This window comes from Fusarium vanettenii (genome assembly GCF_000151355.1).
Source record: "Fusarium vanettenii 77-13-4 chromosome 7 genomic scaffold NECHAsca_9_chr7_10_0, whole genome shotgun sequence".
NCBI classification, from domain to species: Eukaryota; Fungi; Ascomycota; class Sordariomycetes; order Hypocreales; family Nectriaceae; genus Fusarium; species Fusarium vanettenii.
In genome coordinates this window covers 609,236-631,174 of record NW_003315875.1, presented here as the reverse complement: position 1 = coordinate 631,174, position 21,939 = coordinate 609,236, and the positions used below count along the sequence as shown (strand labels likewise).

General features: G+C 52.5%; 6 protein-coding genes across 6 annotated transcripts; 3 read left to right on the top strand and 3 right to left on the bottom strand.

Annotated features, from left to right (window-relative positions):
* Positions 1–1,781: 1,781 nt before the first annotated feature.
* NECHADRAFT_28074 (uncharacterized protein) lies at positions 1,782–2,574 on the top strand (the record flags this gene model as incomplete). Its single annotated transcript, XM_003049359.1, has 2 exons — positions 1,782–2,159; positions 2,215–2,574. Coding segments are annotated over 2 exons (738 nt in total), but the record flags the coding sequence as incomplete, so codon positions are not given.
* Positions 2,575–3,215: 641 nt separating this feature from the next.
* Positions 3,216–3,785, bottom strand: NECHADRAFT_7938 (uncharacterized protein; the record flags this gene model as incomplete). Its single annotated transcript, XM_003049102.1, has 1 exon — positions 3,216–3,785. A coding segment is annotated over one exon (570 nt), but the record flags the coding sequence as incomplete, so codon positions are not given.
* Positions 3,786–4,883: 1,098 nt separating this feature from the next.
* Positions 4,884–6,023, bottom strand: NECHADRAFT_16178 (uncharacterized protein; the record flags this gene model as incomplete). The annotated part of the gene is made up of 1 exon (XM_003049101.1): positions 4,884–6,023. A coding segment is annotated over one exon (1,140 nt), but the record flags the coding sequence as incomplete, so codon positions are not given.
* Positions 6,024–8,120: 2,097 nt separating this feature from the next.
* Positions 8,121–16,234, top strand: NECHADRAFT_45203 (uncharacterized protein; the record flags this gene model as incomplete). The annotated part of the gene is made up of 3 exons (XM_003049358.1): positions 8,121–8,684; positions 8,734–15,167; positions 15,223–16,234. The coding sequence occupies 3 exons, from the start codon at positions 8,121–8,123 to the stop codon at positions 16,232–16,234; spliced, it is 8,010 nt and encodes a 2,669-aa protein (XP_003049404.1).
* A 633-nt stretch (positions 16,235–16,867) lies between these two features.
* NECHADRAFT_62426 (uncharacterized protein) lies at positions 16,868–17,936 on the bottom strand. The gene is made up of 5 exons (XM_003049100.1): positions 17,844–17,936; positions 17,639–17,792; positions 17,470–17,580; positions 17,223–17,414; positions 16,868–17,161 (listed from the first exon to the last, which is right to left on the bottom strand). The coding sequence occupies exons 1-5, from the start codon at positions 17,915–17,917 to the stop codon at positions 17,063–17,065; spliced, it is 630 nt and encodes a 209-aa protein (XP_003049146.1). The 5' UTR covers positions 17,918–17,936; the 3' UTR covers positions 16,868–17,062.
* A 2,249-nt stretch (positions 17,937–20,185) lies between these two features.
* On the top strand, positions 20,186–21,258 carry NECHADRAFT_82723 (uncharacterized protein; the record flags this gene model as incomplete). Its single annotated transcript, XM_003049357.1, has 5 exons — positions 20,186–20,267; positions 20,375–20,389; positions 20,723–20,724; positions 20,863–20,949; positions 20,989–21,258. 5 exons carry the CDS (start codon positions 20,186–20,188, stop codon positions 21,256–21,258), a joined length of 456 nt encoding a protein of 151 aa, XP_003049403.1.
* Positions 21,259–21,939: the final 681 nt, after the last annotated feature.

Here is a 21,939-nt window from a genome sequence, read left to right as displayed (position 1 = left end):
TTGAGACAGACTCAGTTGTAACACTGGCGTCAGACCCGCTAGTGGCAGAGGTGGCAGTCTCAGTCTTGGACTTGGTGTCATCATCTGCAGTGGAAGCAGACTCTGTAGATGACCTGGTGAAAGACACTGAAACATCCGAGACAGAGCCTGACACTGAGGAAGACGCAGTATCGGATTTGTCGGAGGAAGAGGCAGCCTCAGAGGTGGTGGTACCAACAGTCTCTGTGACGGTCGTGGTAGAGATGCTCACAGTGACAGAGTCACCGGGGATGCAGGGAGAGGCATGAGTCCCAGCCAGCGCAATAGCGCCGAGAAGGCTGTAGGACAAACGCATTATGCCAGACAAGAACAAAAATCAAACAAAAAGAGAGTAGAGAAAGGACTAGTGAGTGACGAGGGTGATGCCAAGGGGCAAGAAGGGAACGAGTGAATGATGAACAGGGACGGGCATGAGAACAAGAGAGCAGAATCTCAAGTCTTAATGCGGATCTTAAAAGTACAAAGTAGACTGACAAAACACCACCAACCGTACCGTGGCCAACGCATTTGCAGGACTGGACCTCCCTCCATGGATGGCGACTTTCAGCCATGGTCTGGCTATCGACGCACGCACACGCTTGACCACTGCAGCCTCGCGAGCGAGAGATTTGAGCATGGTCCTTAAGCCAGCCCGTGTCGAACTATTGATTCCTCTGTGACGAGAGACGACGCGGCCTGGCTTGGGGTGGAGAAGGACGGGGTGGTTGTCGGCGGTTCAGGGGGAACCGCATAAGCATTCAATGTATGATAGCAGGTAAGAGCGAGGCGAATTACCGCTTCGAGAGAACAAGACAGGCATCGCCAAGAAATAGGCGCTCTTGCAAATTTTTTTCTTTTGGGTTTCAGGTGCGTGCGCTGCGTGTGGTGTGGACTGCAGGCGGGCGACCGTTGCTGGCATCCATTCCGTCCACCCAGCCACAGTAACGCTTGAGTCGTAGTACGTATGCTGTGGAACGTTGTCGAGGGCGTAGCGTAGGATGTGACAACTGCCGTGCCTTGGCTAGCCTCGACAATCGATCTAGGGAGGCGTCCAGGGTTGGTCAGGGGTTGACTCTCTCTAGACAAGGGGGAGGGGTGAGATGCGTTTTAGCATTGGCGCCTCGGATGGAGCACGGAAATGACCCTTTGCGGGCCGGAAATACGTTGGCTCGATCCGTAGCCAATCAGAAACATGTTTCAATTCCAGGTTATTCTTGGAGGGCCCTTTTCTCCGTCCATGCCGTGGGAGATGGGCCAGCGGTTGCCTCTAGCAAAGGCCTCATTCAGCCTTGTTCAAACCAGGGCGAAAACTGCGGCCAAGTCACGACATATTGCTCGACGTTTTTGGTTGCATTTTTCAAGCGCTTACTTACTTGTTCACTGTTCATTGTTATCATCGCCTTCTACGACACTCGTTTGTTCCCTAATAGTGTAATAATTTGTCCCCTTCTCGTCATTCATTCACCATTTTTTCCTGTTCCTGTCACAATTTTAGCACCTCCGAGTGCCCCACGATGAAGTCTTCCGCGGCCTCCGCGGCCCAAGAAGCTGGCGACAAGGTCAACACCAAAAAGTCTTGGCCTCTGTGGAAGAAGCTCGCTATCGTCGGCATCATCCTCATCATTGTTATCCCTCTCGCCGTCGGCTTGGGTGTCGGCCTGTCCAAGAACAAGGGCGGAGATGATGACAGCTCTGGCGACGACGACCAGGACGACTCTGGCTCTGACAACGACACTCCTGGTGGCGACACCAACCGTACCTCGATCTGGCAGCCAGAGGTAGGCGCTGCCTGGCAGATCATCCTCATCAAGCCCATAGAGATCAGCGACGACGGCAAGGTCACTCCCGACGTCGACATCTACGATATTGACCTCTACGACAACGACGAGTCTACCTTTTCCGCCCTCCACAAGGCCGGCAAGAAGGTCATCTGCTACTTCAGCGCTGGTTCTTGGGAGGACTGGCGCGACGACAAGGACGACTTCAACGAGACCGATCTTGGTGACGAGCTCGACGGATGGCCTGATGAGCGCTGGCTCAACGTGTCCAGCCCAGCCGTGCGTACCATCATCAAGAAGCGCATCGAGTATGCGGCCGAGAAGGGATGCGACGCTATTGACCCAGACAATGTCGATGGATTCGTGAGTCGTCGCTTAGAGCAAAGCAATACGAAGAACGAGGGCTGACCGCGTATAGCAAAACGAGAACGGCCTTGACCTGACCTCCGACGATGCAGTCTCCTTTGTCAAGTTCCTGGCAGACACGGCAGCCTCGTTCAACATGTCGACAGGCCTCAAGAACGCTGGAGACATCATCCCCGACGTCATCTCGGATGTGCATTTCTCCGTTAACGAGCAATGCGTCGAGTACGCCGAATGCGAAACGTTCGCCGAATTTGTCGAGAACGACAAGCCCGTCTTTCACATCGAGTACCCCAAGGGGACGCCGAACAAGGTTTCAAGCAAGGATTCAAGCGAAATATGCTCCCAGAAGGGCAAAGCGGCGGGGACAGAGCGCTTCAGCACCGTGATCAAGACCATGGATCTGAACGGCTGGGTCCAGTACTGCGACGGTAAGAAGTACACGACTGACGTGGACTCTTGAGATTAGATTGATGTGATGCGATGGGATGGGGACGCTTAACGTGCGACACTTAAGAGCGTGCGTGCACGAACCCTCCGGTGGAAGCGGTTGGATGGAACGGACGGACTGTTTTGGATGGACGGGCAGGCGGACGGACGGGCTTTGTTTCATTCGTATTTTTGATGGATCTCTCTATGGAGCCAGCGCATTGAATAACCTAAAATAATTAAATCCACCGATCTTGAGCCATCCATCCATCTTTGAGTCTTCCATTCTCTCCACCTGATTCTGCGGCTTTCCCCATCTCAACCTAGCCATATTCCCCGAAAACCTGGTCACCGACGATTCTAGCACCTTGGCCAGCCCTGCCCTGTTTTTCTAGCCCTCCCTGCGAGTCCCTGGGGAACCTACACGCCATCCATTCACGCTGGAGCGGCCTCTCCGGAAGCTCCGGACCCGACTTGGGGCTGTCCCGAGCGGCCCACCTCGTCGACGATGAGACTCCAGCTGTCGGGCCATCTGTTGTAACCTCCACCCAGCTGGTCCGTCAGGTACAGGCCGCCGAATCCCAATTCGCCGATTTGGCGTGCCAAGGACGCCGCATCGCCCAGGCATGAGTGGACCATGGCTACGGCCTTGGCACTCAGGTGGGAGGGGATCTGAGCGACGGCCTGAGTCGTGAAGTATTCGTTCCAGTGCTGCTCAGACTGCTCAAAGACGACGATGTGGTCGGCATACTCGTAGTAGCCCGGATCGACAACCACACCAGGGTTGAGCACCACCAGCCCGGTCCGGCCAGTGTCGTGCTCCCAGCGAGACCTTGTAAACTGGGCCAGACCCGCCATCAGAGGAATGCCCTCGGCCGATGAGGGAGCCTCGTCGAAAAAGATGCCATCTACCCTGAACTTTTCGTTCCAGCCGAGATAAATGCCGATGTCTCTTTCGACGTCGGCCACAGGGCGGTCGCCGTAGCTGCAATGCACGTAGCCCAGAGGGACGACGTTGCCAAGTTTGCCCAGGCGGCTCAGATTTGCCGCGTAGCTCGAGTCGGGGAAAGGGTCAGGGCCAGGGCCGTTGCAGGGGTTGACAATGACGATGAAGGACACATGGGGGTTGGCGCGGGCGGACTCAAAGATGGAGTCCCAGGCGCCACTTAGCGGATAAATGTAAAGTGGAACGACGATGCAAGGCGTGCTAGGGGGTGATGCGGGCGCCATTCCGTTCGTGGTGGTGAGAGATGGGTGAAGTGTGAGAGAGTGCTGAGTGAAAGGGGGGGAGAGATGAAGGAGGTCAATGGTGGGTTGGGGATCTTTTTGCCTCTATTTTTGGAGGAGGAACAATGCGAGACCCATTGAGAGACCGTCGAAAAGAGGTATTTTATAAGGTTTGAGTATCCATGTTAAGCTTAGTTGCCTACTTCTGCCACGCACGTTCGTATGTATGGAGCACCACCTGAGAACAGATCCATCCTCTCGTTTTTTCCTGTGGTCTCCTGGCTAGTGAGACAGCGGGACGACCGTCGATCAGCCACCCGGGGGGAGGAGATTAATTCTTGGTGTCTTGAGGCGCTTAATTAAGCTTATCTCGAAGGAGTGAACTCCTCGCAGAGGATGCCACCCCCTGTCCCTGACACCTGAGCACTAACAAGCCACTGCAGAGCCACTGCAACCAGCCGTGTTTTGGGGGCGTTTGGCGTGCCCATTAGCCGCGTTGACGCCATCCAAAGGTGCTAAATCTCGTTTCTCGTTCCTTTCAGCTGCTCTAGGGGTGCTTTAGCAGACGGGCCATCAGGACGGCGAAACGGTCCACTTGGCCTCTCGGGACAACAAAGCTCAAGTTAAATATACGTCATGGATCAAGGACCGAGTCAGAGAATGTCGAATACGAATTGCATTTTCCGCCTTTCATGACTAGTTCCCTACATACCCTCTTTTTTTTTTTTGCCTTTCTCCGCCCTCATGGATGTCAGGTTACATCCTCTGCTGCGAGTGCCCATTATTAGATATTTCTACTATGTATGATTGTATGAGAATGCATGTCCAGAACCCACATTAGCCGACATGGCATGGATGACCAACACACCAGAACCAACCCTGACAAAGCAAAAACAAACCCATCCCACTTGATATCCCCTCCCTATCCCACTGCTAAATCCGAACTGCCCCTGTCCTGGACTGTCACCGCTGTGCCTGTGCGTGCTGCTGTTGTGGCTGCTGCTGCGTCTGCTTATGCTGTTGCTTCTGCTGCACCTGCGCCTGCGCCTGAACCTGTGGTTGTGACTGTGACCGCGTCACAAAGTTCCACAGGTCGCTTGCGCACTGCTGGATCGACTCCTGCGCCGTCCAGTTTAGCTCACTGGCCGCTCGGTCGTTGGCCGCCACGCAAAAGCCCACATCGCCTCCCCTGCGAGGCGCCAGCTTGACGGGGATCCGCCGAGACGATGCAGCCTCGAGGCTCTGCAGTGCCTCGGCCACTGTTGTGCCGGTGCCTGTGCCCAGGTTGAATGTGCGGAACGGCGCACTGATCTCGGCTCCGAGGGCTGCAGCGTGTCCTCGGGCCAGGTCAGCCACGTGGATAAAGTCCCTGATGGCGGTTCCGTCTCGAGTCTCCCAGTCAGTGCCAAAAATGTCGAGTTGGGCCCTCTCCCCAGTAAGCACCTGTGTGATTACCGGGAAGAGATTGGTCGGGATTCCCTTGGGGTCCTCCCCGAGCAGGCCGGATGGGTGACACCCAATGGGGTTAAAGTACCGGAGAGCAACGATTCGCCAAGAAGGATCTGCGTGCGCAATATCGGCAAGGATGGCCTCGCAGAAATACTTGGAACGCGCGTACGGGCTCTGCAGCCCCGACACCACTGGTTCTGCCACCCTCTGGTTGCCCATCTCGTCCTGGTATGTTGTGCTGTGGTGGACAAGGTCCTCTTCCTGCAGAGGACGTCCCTCTTCGGCCTTGGTGCCGTAGACGGTTGCTGAGGACGAAAAGACAAACTTGCGGATGTTGTGTTTTCCAAGAAGCTCAACAAAGTCGACCAGTCCACAGACATTGTTGCGGTAGTACTGGAAGGGCCTCTCGATTGACTCGCTGACAGACTTGAAGGCGGCAAAGTGGATGACGCCTGCAACTCTAGATTCTCTCCTGATGCTCTCCCCAGTTGTGTCGTCTGAGACTGGGACGAGTGTTGAGTATGATTCTAGGAGAAACTGCATCGCCTTGCTGCGGTAGTCGAGCTTGTGGAAGTGTAGAGCAGGCATCTTGCGGCCTTGCTCTTCGCAGTACTTCTCTGCCAGAATTCTGATGCGGCTAAAGACACCATGGTAGCTGTTGCTGAGGTCGTCGACAATGATCACATTGTATCCGACCTTGAGCAGCTCGAGAGTGGTGTGTGATCCGATGAAGCCAAGGCCGCCAGTGACGAGGATGAAACTGCCATTGGAGGTGGAAAGGGGAACACTGCTCACTGCCAAGCCCAGATCTGATTCTGAGCCTGGAGTTGTGAGAGGTGAAGAGTTTGACGACGAAAGAGACGAGGTCGACGACGAACGGCTGCTCAGATATCCAGACATTTTGACTGGGCTGCCGGCTTCGATTTTGCAGTGGTAGCAAAGGTAAATTACAGAGCAAACGGGATCGACATGACAGTTTATACAGTGACAAGAGACCGTCTTTGAAATTTCAAACCGGGGTGGGCGGGCTCAGAAACTGGCGAGGCTGTAAGCTCAGCAGCCGACTAACTGACTACTTCATAAAAAACGTCACTTCACGGACGCATGAGCCGAGACGCAGAAACAGGTCTCGGTCCGTTGGGTGTGGGTGGCCCTTCAGGGGGGCGTGTATACCGTCTCTCTTCCTTGAGGCTACCAGATCGGACAAGTCGTGTCCTTGGAAGAGCGCATCATGGACCCGGCGGAAAAACAGAATCAAACAACAACACGACCGTGGCATCGACATTCTCCATGCCAAGAGAAACGGGCTGCAGTTGAGGCGCCTCGCTCTTGCCGCCCCCTCCCGGCCTCTCCTTTTTCTAGATCGAGTCTCAAGTCCGCTCTAAGTTTGGACCTGAGACTGGAACCTGGTGAGCGGTACGGAGTATGGTACTCCGTGTGCTACGCTACTACCAGGCTGGTGAGTTGAAGACGGGGGTGGCAATGTTGGTGGAGACTTGATGGGCCCTACCAGGCCAGCTGAGAGTGCAGTAGCTGGAGATCCAATGCTTCTAGCCACGTCCACCGCGTCCATGGCATGGCCACTGGATGATCCGAGTTGAACCTCGTTTCGATGGCGGTTTATTCTTGAGAAACGGGTATTGCACGACCACCGACGTTGCGCTCAACCTGCAGTGCGCTATTGTCTTGGCACCCTTTCCACCCCTGACCCCCCTGGCGTGTGTCAGTCTCCTCTCATCACGCCTCCCCTGGATGGATGCCACTTTCCAACCCGTTCCTAGACTCTGGCGCCACGGCCCAACCGCTGTCTTTTCTTGGCAGGGCCCGTCGTTGCTGTCTTGACTTGTCAAGATGCAGTTTCTTGTGCTGGCCATGACATGGACATGCCCATTACCCGCTGCACACTCCCCTTTCTCTTCTGTCTCTACTTCTGTTTTTCAGCTTTCCTGCAGGTCTCTGTTTTCCTTGTCTGTCTGTCAGTCAGTTTGTCGTCTTACGTGCTTTTCCTTTCCCCTCATTCATTATTCACCTTCCCTTTTTTGTTCTTGTCTTACATCAATGTCAACTCTTGTATAGGTGAGCCTCTAGTGCTCGACTCCAAGTCGTCGTGGGAGGTCCCCGTCCGCTCGCTCAGTCTCTCGTTCTCTACATTTTCTTATTTCCCCTTTCCTCCAAAGCCCTTCTCGGCTTTCCCTATTCGTCCTTGGCTATGGCGTCCTTTTTTCAGCCTGGGCTGGATGACCCAGCCCGCCAAGACTGCCCCAACTCTACCTTTGAAGTCTACTGCAACAGCATACTTCCATCACACTTGCTGTTCAACAACCTCTACCAACTAGTGGGGTTGGTCTTGGGCGGAGTGTGTATTGTGGTCCCCATCACTTTGTATCTAATCTACAAAGTGCTTCAACGTCGTACCCTTCCGGCCGTTAAAGGACCCGTAAAACCACCGTTGCCAAGGTACGTGGCCTCCCTTGTCTCTCCCATAGGCCAAGACACTTACCCAGTAACTACAGGCCAACGACATCAAAACAACAATCTTCAAGTCGGGCACCAACTCGTGATGGCGATGCTGTATTCTCCCATCAGAGGACTGGCAGCAGCCGGCTTGGGTCCAGGCCTCAGTCGAGTCGAGGGTCTGTAACACCCTCATTCCGTCTCACAAAGACATTCCGAGTTGTCTCTGGTCTTGGTCTTGACGGCGGCCTCGTCGGACCTCAAGACAACGCAAGAAGTTATGACCTCGTCGTCATGCCCCTTGCCATGGCTGGTGGTGTCACTGGGGGGTCCGGAGACTCAAGATCATCCATGCAGTCCTTCAGATCTGTGTCAGCCAAGATGAGCCTCGCCCATGTCCACATGGAAGACTTTGGCAATGATGCCCTGGAGGAACCTCATCTATCCATCACAGCTGGCTTCCTGGCACAGACCCAACTTCAGCACAACCTGGCCGGTTTTGCGCTTCAATGCACGACTGCCAGGAAGCCGGAGCAGATTGAACGTCTCCTGACCAGTCTGCAAGCTCTCGACGTGTCAGTGATTCTTCTCTGCCACCATGACTGTGAGGCCATTGATAAGGTCGATTTCTCACTCGCTTCTGGAGTCATGATCGAGAATGCATGCATCCTACCCAACGGTGAGCGTCGGCATTACTTCAAGGCCAGAAGACTCCGAGACATCATGGCACGATGCAGCCAAGAGCGTGAGGAGCGGCCAGAGTTCTTTGCTGGCTTCCTTGATCGCTGGGAGACTCGTCCCAAGGCATCTGTCATCCGTCGAGCTGTCAAGGTTGCCGAGCACTTTGGCGCCGTGATTGACCATGGCCCTATTGAGCCTTCAATGGATGTCAAGGCATCGGCTCTTAGCAACCCAATGAGAACTATGAGCGCCTTTGAGTACTTGCGACGGTCCGAATTGATTGAGGTAAGGCAACTCTATATTAAATACCATGACCCTCACTAACATTCCTAAGTTGCAAAAATCCTGGACAACTGAATCCCGGAAAACGTGGGTTCCGGGTGTCTCGGATACAGCCGATGTGGCAACTCTCCCCACAGACGCCCTTGACGCCATCATTCCAAGGGCTTCCGAGCTGTTGAGACATGTCGATGTGTCTCAATCAGCCAAACGCCTTAGCCGCGAGACGTCTATCTACACTCCTTCTCCGGAATACCTCGAACTGGCCCCGAAAAGAGCCAGCTTTTGGGAATCCGGAAATGGAGGCACCTCTTTGTCCCCCCTCGGATGTTTCCCCCTCACCTCAGAGCCCACTACGGAGCATTTCGATGCCATAGTGGAGACACAGGTTCATCTCGGCGAGCTTGGCATGCTGCAGGCGATTGAAGGGAACGATGAGCAGCGCTTACTCGCGTCTCTCAGATCCCTGCAACAAACCACCCACTGCCAAGGCTTGGTGCAAGATCTCGTCTCTGGGCTCGCGTCTCGGCAGATTCGCGTCTTCAAGGGTCTCAAGACCGGGTTTCAGATCCCTCGGGCTGATGTTTCTTTCTGGGGTGTTTCAAAGGATCGTGACTCTGCCACCGACCGTTGTGTCGACATCTTTATCAGCCTGAAGGCCCCTGAGGATGCTGCTGCTGTTCTTCACACCTGGCTGGCTCACAATGATGTCCTCCGGGAGCAGAGATTCGAGGAAGAGCTCAGACTTGAGGAGGCCAACAACACCCTTGACGGATCTGGCCTTCCTATCAGCATCCGAGAGTCGATCAAGCGTGCCACCTATGGCGAGGCCCTCAGTCTCACGCAGAGACTTCGTGTGTCGAGGGTCAACCATCCTATCACCGATGCAGCAAGCCAATACTGTCGCTCGCTTCTCATTGAGGAGACATCCAAGGTCGCCTGGAGGCAACTCTGTGCTCGTGCCGCTCTCGACGACTCGTTGAGCATGCGAGATGTCTTGAAGATGCGCCTCGAGCACTTCATGCGCCAGGGTGCCGACAAGCTGCCTGCCCTGGACAATCTTGTTCGTCTCTATGAGACCACCCAGAAGACTGTTGATGAAGCCCTGTTCTTTGGAGACAGAAAGGTTCTCAAGGCCCTGACCCAGACCCTGCTATCAACCCTTGACCCATGGCAGTCATGGAACAACTGTGACTACATTGACGTCAACGCTGATCTCTTTGCCCTCGTCTTCTTCAAGATCCTTCGCCGGGCTGCCTTTGAGGACGTCTACCTTGAGACCACAGATCGATGCCCTCTTTTCCTCTCTGAGCCTGACCAAGCGGCTGTCTTCTCTGAGCTTTGGATCCTTGGCTCCCAATGTCAGATCTACTTTGATCTCCTGCCTCGAGACATCGGACAAGTCATCTCCAAGAGGTATCGTCTCCTTCTTCAGGATGACCCTCCTCCTGCAGATTACAGGAGGGGCAAGGAGATCATGACCATGTATCCAAGCTCTGATGTTCGGCCAGCCGAAGAGAAGGAGGACAGGACCAACCCAAGCTCTCCTTCGCTTGATCTCACGGCCTACGAAAGGATTCAGAAGTGGAAGAAGCAATTCGCAGCTGCTGGTGCTCTCTCCATCTTCTGTCTCCCCGCCATTGTCGATGTCACGCTGCTCACCTTTGTCGGCCGTGGATGCTTCATGACGGCTTTCATGGAGCCCGACCATCTCGAGGTAGCAGGCTTTGCCCTCTTGGCGGCCATGCTTCTGACTGCTGGTGTCACAGGATGGGTTGGAAGCACAGGCAACTTCTATATCGCCCATTACGCCTACGACAACATGATCTACTTCCACGTACAGCGACTTTCAGGAGGCTTCGTCCTGACTCTTGCCGTGGGCATCTGTGGTCTCATCGCTTTCTCCCTCCAGAAATCAGTCGGTGCTGGCTTTGTCTTTCTTGCATATTTGGTCAGCATCACCACCTACTTCAACGTTCTCGGTATCATGAGCACAATGCATCTTCACGAGGCCCCTCTGTCTTCTGGGCGACTGGTCGTCTTGCAAACCCTCCCCCTTCTCTTGATCTCGCCCATTCTCTCGACCTTCGTCAACGGCAACGACCTTCAGATCTACATCCCAGTCATGTACGCCTTTCTGTTCATCGTCCTCTTCCGTTACCGCCGTCTCTGCCAAGAGTGGTCCAACTGGATGGAGAAGATCCCTAAGTTCACCGAGGCCGACATCGTCGAATGGTACTCCATGAAGCTCAGCTCCGACAGCACAGACAGTGATACAACTTCCAGCAAGAGTGGCACCGGAGCAGTTGCGCGGGAAGCATTTGCTTCGGCTGTGACCGCTTATACTCGCCGTACCCAAGATGCCAAGGCATCTGGCATCATGTCGGATACCCTGGTCGTGCGAGTTGCCAACGGTATGCCCTATATCAACTGGCTCCTCAAGAAACTGTCGGTTGAGGGATCTTCGCCGCCAGAGTTCACCACGGCCTGGTTCACTCAGCTCGGAGAGGCTATCAACCAGCAACGCGTTTTGAGACGTGGCCTAAAGGAGCAGAGTGCCTTCAATCTCTTCCGCTTGGCTCGTCATGATGTTGGACAGAACCTGGGCCTGTTTCTGATTGCCCTGATGGATCGATGGCTGATGTTGGTCATGAGTGCCCGACAGCCATACCCAAGCATCTACACGGACAGCCGAGCCCGGTATGGCATCTGGTTGACCATCGTCTACTTCTGCGCGGCTGCTATTCTGCTTGACTCCACCCTCCAGAAGTACTGGAGCCATCGCTATGAGGTTTCTCAAGAGAGGCTGGCTGGCCTTGAAGACGCCGAACGAGTTGAAGCCCAGGCCGAGGCAAAGCGTCGACAGAGCATCATCAAGGCTACCGCCGATGTGGCTAGCAAGCTCTTGGTCGTCTTTGGCTTCACTACCGTCATGCTCTGGCTCTTCGTCGAGACCAAGGAAACCTTCATCATCTACTACATGTACGTGTTTGGCTACACCGGAGCCATCGCCTTCCAGTTCAACAGATGCTTCACAACCAACGTCAGCGCCCACATTACTGTCATCATGTGTTCTGCTGCTATCGGCTTCATCGTTGGCTGTATCTTGCACGCCTTGCCCGCGACTGCAGGGTTCCTGTATACCGACATCCTCTGTCAGAACATCGCTGCTCTCCTTGCAGCAGCTGGAACATCTTACTACTCCTGGAAGGATCCTCGAGCCTCCATGAACCCAGTCCACGCCCCATCAAAGGGCCAGACCTTGTGGACTCAGTCAAAGATCACCGCAGAATGGCCGGTTGACTCTGAAATGACTTCGGCTGATGTTCCAGAGGAGCTGACCAGCGTCAAGGTCTGGTATGATGATGGATCGGCGGCTGCTGAGAGGATCACGGAGCTGTTGCGTCTTAGTGTGCGAGACCCGAGCATTCATTCCGAAGCTGTCAAGTGGTCAAGCGGTCTCGTACGCAAGGCTCAACAGATGTGGCATTCCCGAAAGATCACCGTCCTGATGTCTAACAGCGAAGCCTTCTCTCGCGCTGGCCTTGGTGACCTCTCATCGTTCAGCTATAACGACGGTGATGTCCTTCAGATCGGCTTTGGCGCCATGGGAGAGAGCGAGCAAAAGATCGCAACTTGGCACCCCATGCTCGCTGTTATGGTGTGCGAGTCGTTGATGTATCACCTCGCCCGCTCTGGGCTCAAGCTTCCTCATGCTCAAGGTGTCCAGGCTGAACACTTTGTTCATGGCACTGATGCCTTGTCCAAGCGTATTCAGCTCGAGCTGGCTCCCCAGAACTCCCAGGGCTTGTTCCGCGTTGCTCTCAAGACCGAGATGAATGTGATGAAGCATCTCTGCTTGGGCATTGATGTCAACTCCAAGTGGGAGAGCACGCCCCAGATTGTGCGTCAGGTGGTCCTCGATCGTATCTATGGCGAGGAGGTTTCCATCTCTGCTGAGTTTGCTTCTTGGCTCGCCGAGACACAGTTCGACATGCAGAGCGTTGACTTCCATCTCAACCTCACCCTTCAGATCTACCGTCAGTGCAGGGAGAATCTCGGTCGTGTGGTTCACTTTCAACCCCCCAAGTCACACGACTTGACCGTTTTCCCTGCTGATCTGCAGGCCACCAGCATCCCGTCATCTCACGGCCAACATTGGCTTTTCTCTGCTTTCCGCTTCATTGTCACGGCTTGCTCTTCCCTGGTCAAGTGGTTTGCCATTCTGTCTGGCGCTGGATCAAACATCGAGCGAGAGCTTACGTACAGCCTTGCCCGTGTCCCTATGAGAGGAGTTATCATCTGGTTTCTCCTGCTCTTGTGGAAGATCTGTTGGATCATCAAGAACACCTGGGTCTATTGGATCATTCTTCATGACAAGCCTGCCCTTCTCAATATTGCTCGCCTTGCGAAGAAGGGCGAGAGGCGCAAGATCAAGCTGAACAGAGGCGCCATCGTTGTCGAGCAGCCGAGAAAGACTGTTACTGGCTTCGTGTCGAAAGGTCATGACGGTTCTATGCTCCTGACTGTGCATAACGGTATCCTCAAGGAGGCCCTCAAGGAAGAGGATGCCCTGTTTATCGCCACGTACGATCGGGATCTTCGTCTCGAGACCCGTGTTGAGAAGGGATCGTCGAGGACTGCAATCTATCAGTACGCCGAGAAGAGCTCCTCACGTCAGCCTACTAGCATCGAGACTACCTACAAGAGTGGCGTGTCCAGTACTGGATACTATGACAAGTACGGCAGAATCACCAAAGGAACCATGTCGCTCGATGGCAAGGATATTGCCTTCCAGTACCACTACCGGGCCACGCCCAAGGGCAACGCCGATCTCCTCCGCGCCGACTTCAAGCCGGCTAACTCTGCTACCGAAGATTGTTTGTCCGTCTTCTGGGGCAAGCCAGCTGATCTAGAGAGCTACGACTGGGTGCCATCACAACTCGTTCACTTGATCATCCAGAAGATCGATGGTCGAACGTATGTTACCGAGTACGACTACCAGCATCGCCGTGATCCCACCATCGTCTCGCATCTCCAAGAGGCAGATGGAAGCAAGACCGCCCTCTCTAAGAGACCGCAGCTTTTCTCCGATGACAGCAAGCTCCTTGTTCGCCCTGAGAACCTGTCGTTCGACTCGGAGGACCTTCTCATCTACCACAACCGGCTACAGGTGAGGGAGATGCGACGTAAGGCAAACAATACACCCACTCTCGTCACATACCTCAACCCGCTCTTCTGGCTTGCACAGTGGAATCGACGCCTTTACAAGCGTATGCCAACCTGGCGTGTTCGAACTGAGCTCTGGAGCCTCTGGGTCAAGAGCACCAGTCTTGACGCCTTCACAGCATGCTGGGTCGACGAGCTCATCCTTCGAGAGGAGCCCTTGCTTCAAGACTACTGGCGTGCTCGGGATAGTGGACGACTGGAAGAGGCACGAAGGGCTCTCGATGACAAGATTGATCAAATTGTCTCAGCCATCAACATCGACGCGGACGTCTCTGAGGTCAGCCTACTCGCAATCAAGACATCTGATCTTTACGCCATGGGCCTTGGAAACGATGCCAACCCTGTCACGGCACAGCCTCAGAACTGCTACAAGGACACAGAGGATCGCATCTCGGTCATCTTCAACGATATTGGCTGCTGGCCCGTGTCTCCTGGAGGTGTGTCCAACTGTCGACGTGACCTAGTCAACGGACACACCACGATCCGAAACCATGTCCTCGCCGAGTGTGCCAATGACTATGGTATCCCGCGCTTCCAGATTGAGAAGAGTGTCCAGTCCATGAAGTTGCTCCCTCTCTGGGGTCTTGATGGCAACACAGCTAACCACGGTCTTGTTGACAACCTCCTTCAATCTCAGGTCGATGAGAAGATTGAAGCCACCGACATGGATGCCGATGTTACGGGCATCTTTGTGCCTCTCCTCACAGAGTTCGTCAAGGGTGCTCGAACGAAGCAGTACTCTCGAGCAGACCTCATCAAGTACAGCAACGTATACCTATCCATGGCCAAGTACTACGAGACCAAGGACTACGGTCTCACGTGGAAGTCTCCTGTGGTCCAGCGAGCCTGGATGAGGGCTTGGTTGATCCGTTACGACGACAGCAACATCGCCGACGTGTCGGAATGTTTCGAGATGGAACGTCCTAGCATGTCCGATTTTAGAGACGCCCTCGGTATCTACATGGCCTACCTCTTCATCTACGCTGTTCAGATTCCTGAGGACTGTCCTCGTGTCTTCCAGAGCACCCACCACGGCATCAGCAGTCTCTTTGGTATGATCCTTCAGTGCCGTCGTGGCGTGACCTTTGGCATCTGGGACCATGCCATTCTCTGGCGAGAGACATGTCTCAACATCAGCCCAGCACAGAGTGAGCTTCCGCTTGCGGTGCAGTCTATGCTTCTTGCTGGCATTGGCATGGCTGCCCGTCTCGCCTACTTCCACGCCGACGTCATCATGCCTTGCGCTTCCGTTTTCAATCCGTGAGTTTCCCCATTCAATATTGACCGTAACTATTCGCTAACATGATCACCATAGCATGTGGGAGGTTGAGCTTGGCACAGACGGTGGCAACATCGCCAGCAGAAACATGTTTGAGCGCAAGGTTGACCCCATTGTCAACGGAATCAGCAACATGGATGCTTTCAAGCCTGCCGAGAAGGTTCGCACAGACAAGCCCACGGTTGTCATGCTGTCCAACGTGCAGTTTATCAAGGGAGTCAAGATCGCCATCCAGGCTGCCGACATCATCATCAACGAGATGGGCTTTGAGGACTATCAGCTCGTTGTCTACGGCGCCAAGGACAGACAACCAGCCTACTGCCTCGAGATGGAGAAGCTCATCGTCGAGAGCGGCCTCGCGGGTAAGGTGGTGCTTGCAGGCTTTGGCAATCCCAAGGTTGTGCTCCAGGACGCTTGGCTCTTCATGAACTCGTCCATCTCTGAGGGTCTCCCACTTGCCATTGGCGAGGCGGCCTTGGCTGGTGTTCCCATCGTTGCCACCGAGGTGGGAGCCACTGCTCTGGTGCTCACAGACCCGCAAGATCAGCATCAGCAGTACGGCGAAGTTGTGCCACCCAACGACCCCATGGCTCTCGCTCGTGCTCAAATTAGCATATTGAGCATGGTCGGACCTTGGGCCAAGTTCACCGAGGACAAAGAGGCTGAGCCTCCGACGCTGCCGGACGAGATCCAGCCGGAGCACGTCGACTGGCTGACCAAGCGGTTCTATGAGAAGGCCGATGACCGCCGCAAGCTGGGTCTTCTCTCTCGTGAAGTTGTCCTTCACAGCTTCCACGGTAGCCGCTATCTGCGAGAGCATGAGCAGATGTACTGGATCCAGTGGCACATGTCCCAGATGCGGGCCAACGGTGATTTGAACGGTTCTCCTTTCAAGTTCGGAACCCCACGTCCACTGCGATTTATAGAAGAGGTTACCGACGAGAAAGTAACCGGGGATAACGATTCGGAAAAGGAGAAGGCAAGCCCTCTGGTTCTGAGGAAACGGCATCACCCAGAGGACAAGTCTGAGGGAGGTAATCAAGTATAAAAAGGACGGAAGTATGAGTACATCATTAATGTGTTAATATTGAGAAGATACCTGTATCTAGAGTAAATGTTTATTAAATATTATTTTCTTCGTCATCATTCCGTGTCTTGCAATCAAGCTGCCTGTGGAATAAACATCTATCGCATCGATGACCTGGCCTGGGAGCTACCCTCGCCTGCCTGCACTCAGTGCACAAGTCGGCATAAAGGCTTTAATGCATTGATATGGGGGTGATTAAAGACTTTGCTACGACTGGTAGTGAATGCAAGGGTTATTCATGCCGGCGGCTAAGCTACTCCGTAGCTCTGAGTACTTGCTGGACGCTGCTATGTTATTACAAAGGCATATGTAGTCGAAAGAGAAATGGGCCCTAGCGACGGTTTTAGCGGCTAGTATAGGATATAGTCCGTTTACTCTGCAAGACATATCTATTGTTCCCCATGGGGTTCGCGAAACAAAGCTCCGATTTACGTCCCGTCGATAGTTTTTGGTGGCGTCAATAGTTCCATCGTGCTGTTAGCTCCACTGAAGACATTCACAAGCGTCAAAGCCCATACGAACATGGATCGAATGTGGATCGCTTTAGTCCATAGACTAGCCATAGACTATTGTTTGAGCCCATGCTCAAGGGGGTGCCAGATTATAACCAATCGTAGTATTTGTTTAACTCTCATCGTTCTATCCCGCATCCATCATGATCCTACCCAGTCAAGAGTGATCGCCAATCATGACAGCAGGAATCCTGAGCGAACCTGAATCCAAACCCATGGAGTTAAAATCTCAAGACAGGAGCTTTCTCTCCGGAAGATATGTTTCTTCAATCACGGCTTAGACTCCGCCAACGCGATTCTCCTTCAGGTATGCAGCGATCTTAGGTCTGGCCTCAATTGCCTCCTTAAGCTTCAGAAGAGGACCCGAAAGTTTCGGCTACAAGTTGAACAGTAAGTAAGCATGGCAAGACTGTATCGGAACGGGGGACATCGCTTACTGGATTGGCACCGATCCTTTGATCGTTGTCAAGAGACTGATAAACCGCAAAGTCGACGTATGTAATCTTGTCGCCGAGCAGGTATGGTCCTTCACGCTCCGCGTAGTACTGTGCGATGACGTCGTAGTACCATGGCAAAAACTCGTTGGTGAAATCCTTTGTGACACCCTTGAGTTGGTTCACCCAGTTGTACTTGATAAAGGTCAGCCTACGCACAAGAACAGCATTTCTCAAGAACAATGCTCACCCTCCAGTCGATGTAAACATCCGCGGCAGCATCGACAAAATACTTGTCCCCGCTCGTCTCACCATCATATTGACCGAGCTCTCGAGCTAGATACCGGAGAATCGGGATGTGCTGTAAAATACGCAATTAACACATGACTTGTACATCGAAGGGTGTGGCATAAGCAAACCTGGGTCAGAATGAGGCCATTGTACTCCAATGCAGGCACCTTGCCTGTCCTCGTGATGCCCTTCTGCCGGAGCTTCTCACTTGCGGCAGGCCAGGTGTCGTCGTAGGGATAGCGGACTTCTTTGAACTCGATGCCCGCATCTTTCAAAAACAGACTGTCCTAGCATTAGTGCTTTGCTGTTGCAATGGGGTCAAGGTGAACTTACTTGACGACTTCACCGCGACCAAGACGGCCAATGTCGAGATAGTGATAGACTGGGAGGGCGGATTGGGAAGCCATTGTGTAGAATAGATAGTTGCTATGGAGTTTTGATAAGATGAATGTTGAATAATCACTATTGTCCAAGTGCAATGATGCTGCTATATATCTCGAACTTTGAAGGGCGTCAATGGCATGAGGTCATGCTGACGCTCCACTCGGTCCAAGGGATTTGGAATCATTTTGGTCATTAATAAGCCAACTATTACATAACTCACCCGCCATCGTCAACTACGCCCTTCTGAGAATATCCTAGCGACGAAACAATCTATGAGTGTGAGACAGAATAGCATGTTCCGTTATCTCGCACGTCGTCGGAAAACCTAATGTCCGATATCACTCCTTAGTTGCTGCTCTGGGTTGCCATCTGTGCTCTCCCGACACCAATCCCTGTCATCACCGGTTGTCTTGCTCCCTTAGACCCAGTGTGGCTAACAGACCGACCGTCTGACAGACCGTCTGACAGACCATCTTCAAACCGCAGACCAATTAACCGGCAAATCTCATCAAACCGATAGACCAGAGCTGCCGGTCGGATTAGGTGGTCTAGGTTGGTCTAGGTTAGGGTAGTTTCTAGGGCTACTATTGGTTAGCTCTAGCTTACTTTTACTTTAAGTTGTATAATACGACGCGTCTATGTAATATAATACGTTTACCTTAGTGAATTTTTATATCGTGCTGATCTATCTAAGTTATTATTAATTCGTGCTATATTATTATATCTTTTAGTAGAACTATGAGCTATATATTATTAATACCATAGTCTCTTCTATCTCGCTTACCTCTTATCCTAGCTAATAATAGTTTTAAAGGCATACCCGCCTCACGCGAGGCTATAACTAATAAGATAGATATATTACTATGCGAATTTAAAATTAATTGGGAGAATATCTAGTATAGTAGTAAATAACTTATAGGCGCTAAAAAGAGGCCTTATTATAGGCATATTATCAGCACTAAGATTAAAGAGTTATAGATATACCAATATAGCGCTAATTTAGAGCATCACGGGGTATATTACTAGCTTTATAGGATCTATTATATAAAGAAGAGCTATTTAATAGCTCTATACGTCTCATTGGGGATGTCTTATGCCGCGAGGCACCTACTCCGTTAATACTAAATCATGGAGGCAGGGGAGAGTAATCCTAGCTTAGCGACTCTATTTATATTAGCGGCGATATCTAGCTCTTTATTATCCCGTCTTTTATCGCGGCAGGCTAGCCTTAGCTTATAGCTTACTTTACATTTTAACGAAGGAATATAGAAAGCTCGCTTTATAGACTAGATTATAGTCAAAGATATTACCTTCTGATAGGCATTTAGCGAGCGCCTTTAGTAGCTAATAATAAATAGTGGGGAGCTTATAAGTTAGCTACTTCCGGAATATTATACTATAGTTTATTTATAGATCTATTAAACCTTTAAATCCTAATAGTAAATTATTACTAATCTTATTAAGAATACAATAAGCTTAGTTTACCTAAGCTTCGACCTATAGACTACTTCTAATAGGTATAACTATATTAGAATTATTAGCTACTTTATTAATAATAATAGCGAAAAGCATAATATCCTTCTGTAAAGGTGTGGGCCCGATAGGCACGATCAGGATGATATCAGAGATGAAAAGGTAGGTTCCATATATTGATGTGACTTCAACTTGCCGAAGCCTCTGCGAGCCTTCGACGAAAAAGAGTTTTACGTGGCCTATGGCCTACTTATTATCCGAGGATTTCCCGACCTGCCGGCGATAGCCGGCATGACCCGAATACTCTTACAATTGCCCCCTCTCCAGGGAGCTTAGTCCCACAAGCTCATCCGGCCAATCATCTTATTCCTTTGTTCAACACCAAAGACATCTAAATATAGCTGTCTTTCAACGATTTTAGGCTTCAATGCCTCTTTGTGATGTTTCGCCGATTGTTCGCCGTTCCCTTTGCGTTTTCCCTTTGTGATGATTGTGGTCTTTGTCGTAGGGTCGTTATTCTCCTTTGCGGTTGGTTGGTCGCCGTCGCGTTGGCGATCGCTTCGCGCTGCCAGCTGTCTGGCACTGGCGGCTCAAATATAGCTATTGCTGCTGTGACCAAAGTTTTTCTGTTCCACAATAATCTTCCCTCTTCTGTTTTCCTTTTCCTCACAATAACAATTCTGCTGCCTATCGCAATAACATCGCCGTAGCCTCCGCGATCCCTGTTGGTCTCGTCTTCCTGAATCGTATGCGATTCTTTAGTTTTCCCTCTTATTCCCACATCACTCACTCGTCTGCCCGTCGCGAAGCTTTCGGCGATGTCTCTCCTGGCCACCTACTCCGCCGTGCTCTCGAAGTTCACGTACGATGCCGCTGCCAACTTCTGGAAGATGGATCTAGGTGAGGTTCCTTGCATGTATTGCCTGGAACACATGGATAAGGACCCCTGAATCCCTTGCATTACCGACTAGTCGCCGAACTGTTGCCTATTATGCGCCTATGATAAGAAGAAGTGTGGCTCTGTAAGTTTTCCCTCCTCTCTTTCTATCGTATTCTCCGAGTTGTCGCTAATGCTTCGCAGATTCCCCGCGAGCTTTGGGGTGCTGCCTAGGCCTCGTGGAACGACGTTCACAATCTTTGCGACGATATCATCGCCGACCCTTCTTCGTATACCCGCTGCCAGATCTGGCGCGCTAACCGTGCCATTAAGGATATGGCGTATGCTTGGCGGAAGGTCGCCGATCGCCTCCGTGACCCTATGTCGCAGAAGTCTAAGGATGCGCTCTAGTTGTCCCGCGTCTAGACGCAGGAGCTTGCCTCTAACCGAGAGCTGCTGTCCCTGCTCTGCCTCTAAGGTGTAAGTTTCGTCCTCCTTTCGCCTAAGTATTGGCTAATGTTCTGCGTATAGGCTGGAGCCCAGATGAACCTCTCCGAGATGACTAGTCGTATCGCTGCTGCCGCCCCCGTCTACATTCGTGACGATACTCCTGCCTAGCTGCTGCTTGAGGCGATCGATCGCCTAGATGGCGCCGAAAATAACCCGAGAACCGATGTCGAGGTTGAGGGTAGTGACCGTGATATTGTGGGTGGTCTCGGCGAGCTGTACGACGTCGCTGATTAGGCTGTCGATGATGGCAACCCCGGTCCTACTTGTCCTGTTTCCTTCGTTGGCCAGGGTCCTCGTCTCCGAGGCCCCGCCGACCCTTCGTCGACTCCTGGTGGCCGCAAGCGTGCTCGTCCTGCTGATGGTGGCGATAATGACGATGAGGCTCCCGATCCTTCGCCGAGCAGACCCCCCAAGAGGGCCCGCAAGACTCGCAGCCAAACTGCTCGTGGCGGAGGTCGTGGTGGTCGTGGTGGTGGTCGTGGTGGTGCCAACAACAACCCTTGAGAGCTTGCTGCGTTCTATCGCCGACGTGTCGGCTCTTTGTGTTCCCTGGGTCTTCCGCCGTTGTGGCCTTATCTTCTGACTTGGCCCTCATTCATATTGTTCTGCGCCTGCATTGCGATGCCTCGGCGAGTGATCTCTTGTCTTCATTAATAACCCGGCGTGGTCTTATTTTACCTTGTTTTCGTGTTTGAGTTTTCTGTTTTGTATCTAGATCAATGGGACTTTTCTTATCGCAGTGCTTTCGGCGTGCATCTGGCTATGCCTCGTCCCATTTCTTATGATCTTTCCTCGCGACTTTGAGGTATTTCCTCACCATCGCTTATGCGTTTTCCAAATGTTCTTTTGGTTCCTAGGTATTATATTCTACTAGCTAACCCTTCCACTTAATGAGGTAGAAAGTCTCGTCTCCCACGTCTTTATATGAGACTACTTCTTCTACCTCCCACTCATTAGGCTCGTCCTCGAGCTCTGGCTGCTCTTGCGTGGTATCGCCGATAGCCCTGCGATCATTCCACGGCTCTATGAGTAATATATAGAACACGTTATATATACGCTGGTACTTCTCTAGCAGCTCTAAGGCGTAGGCCTGCTCGCCGTATTTATCGAGGACCTTGGCTCTTATGAATCTCGGGGCCAGCTTGGGGTATTTGAATCTCTAGTTCTTCGTCGATACTCTAATGA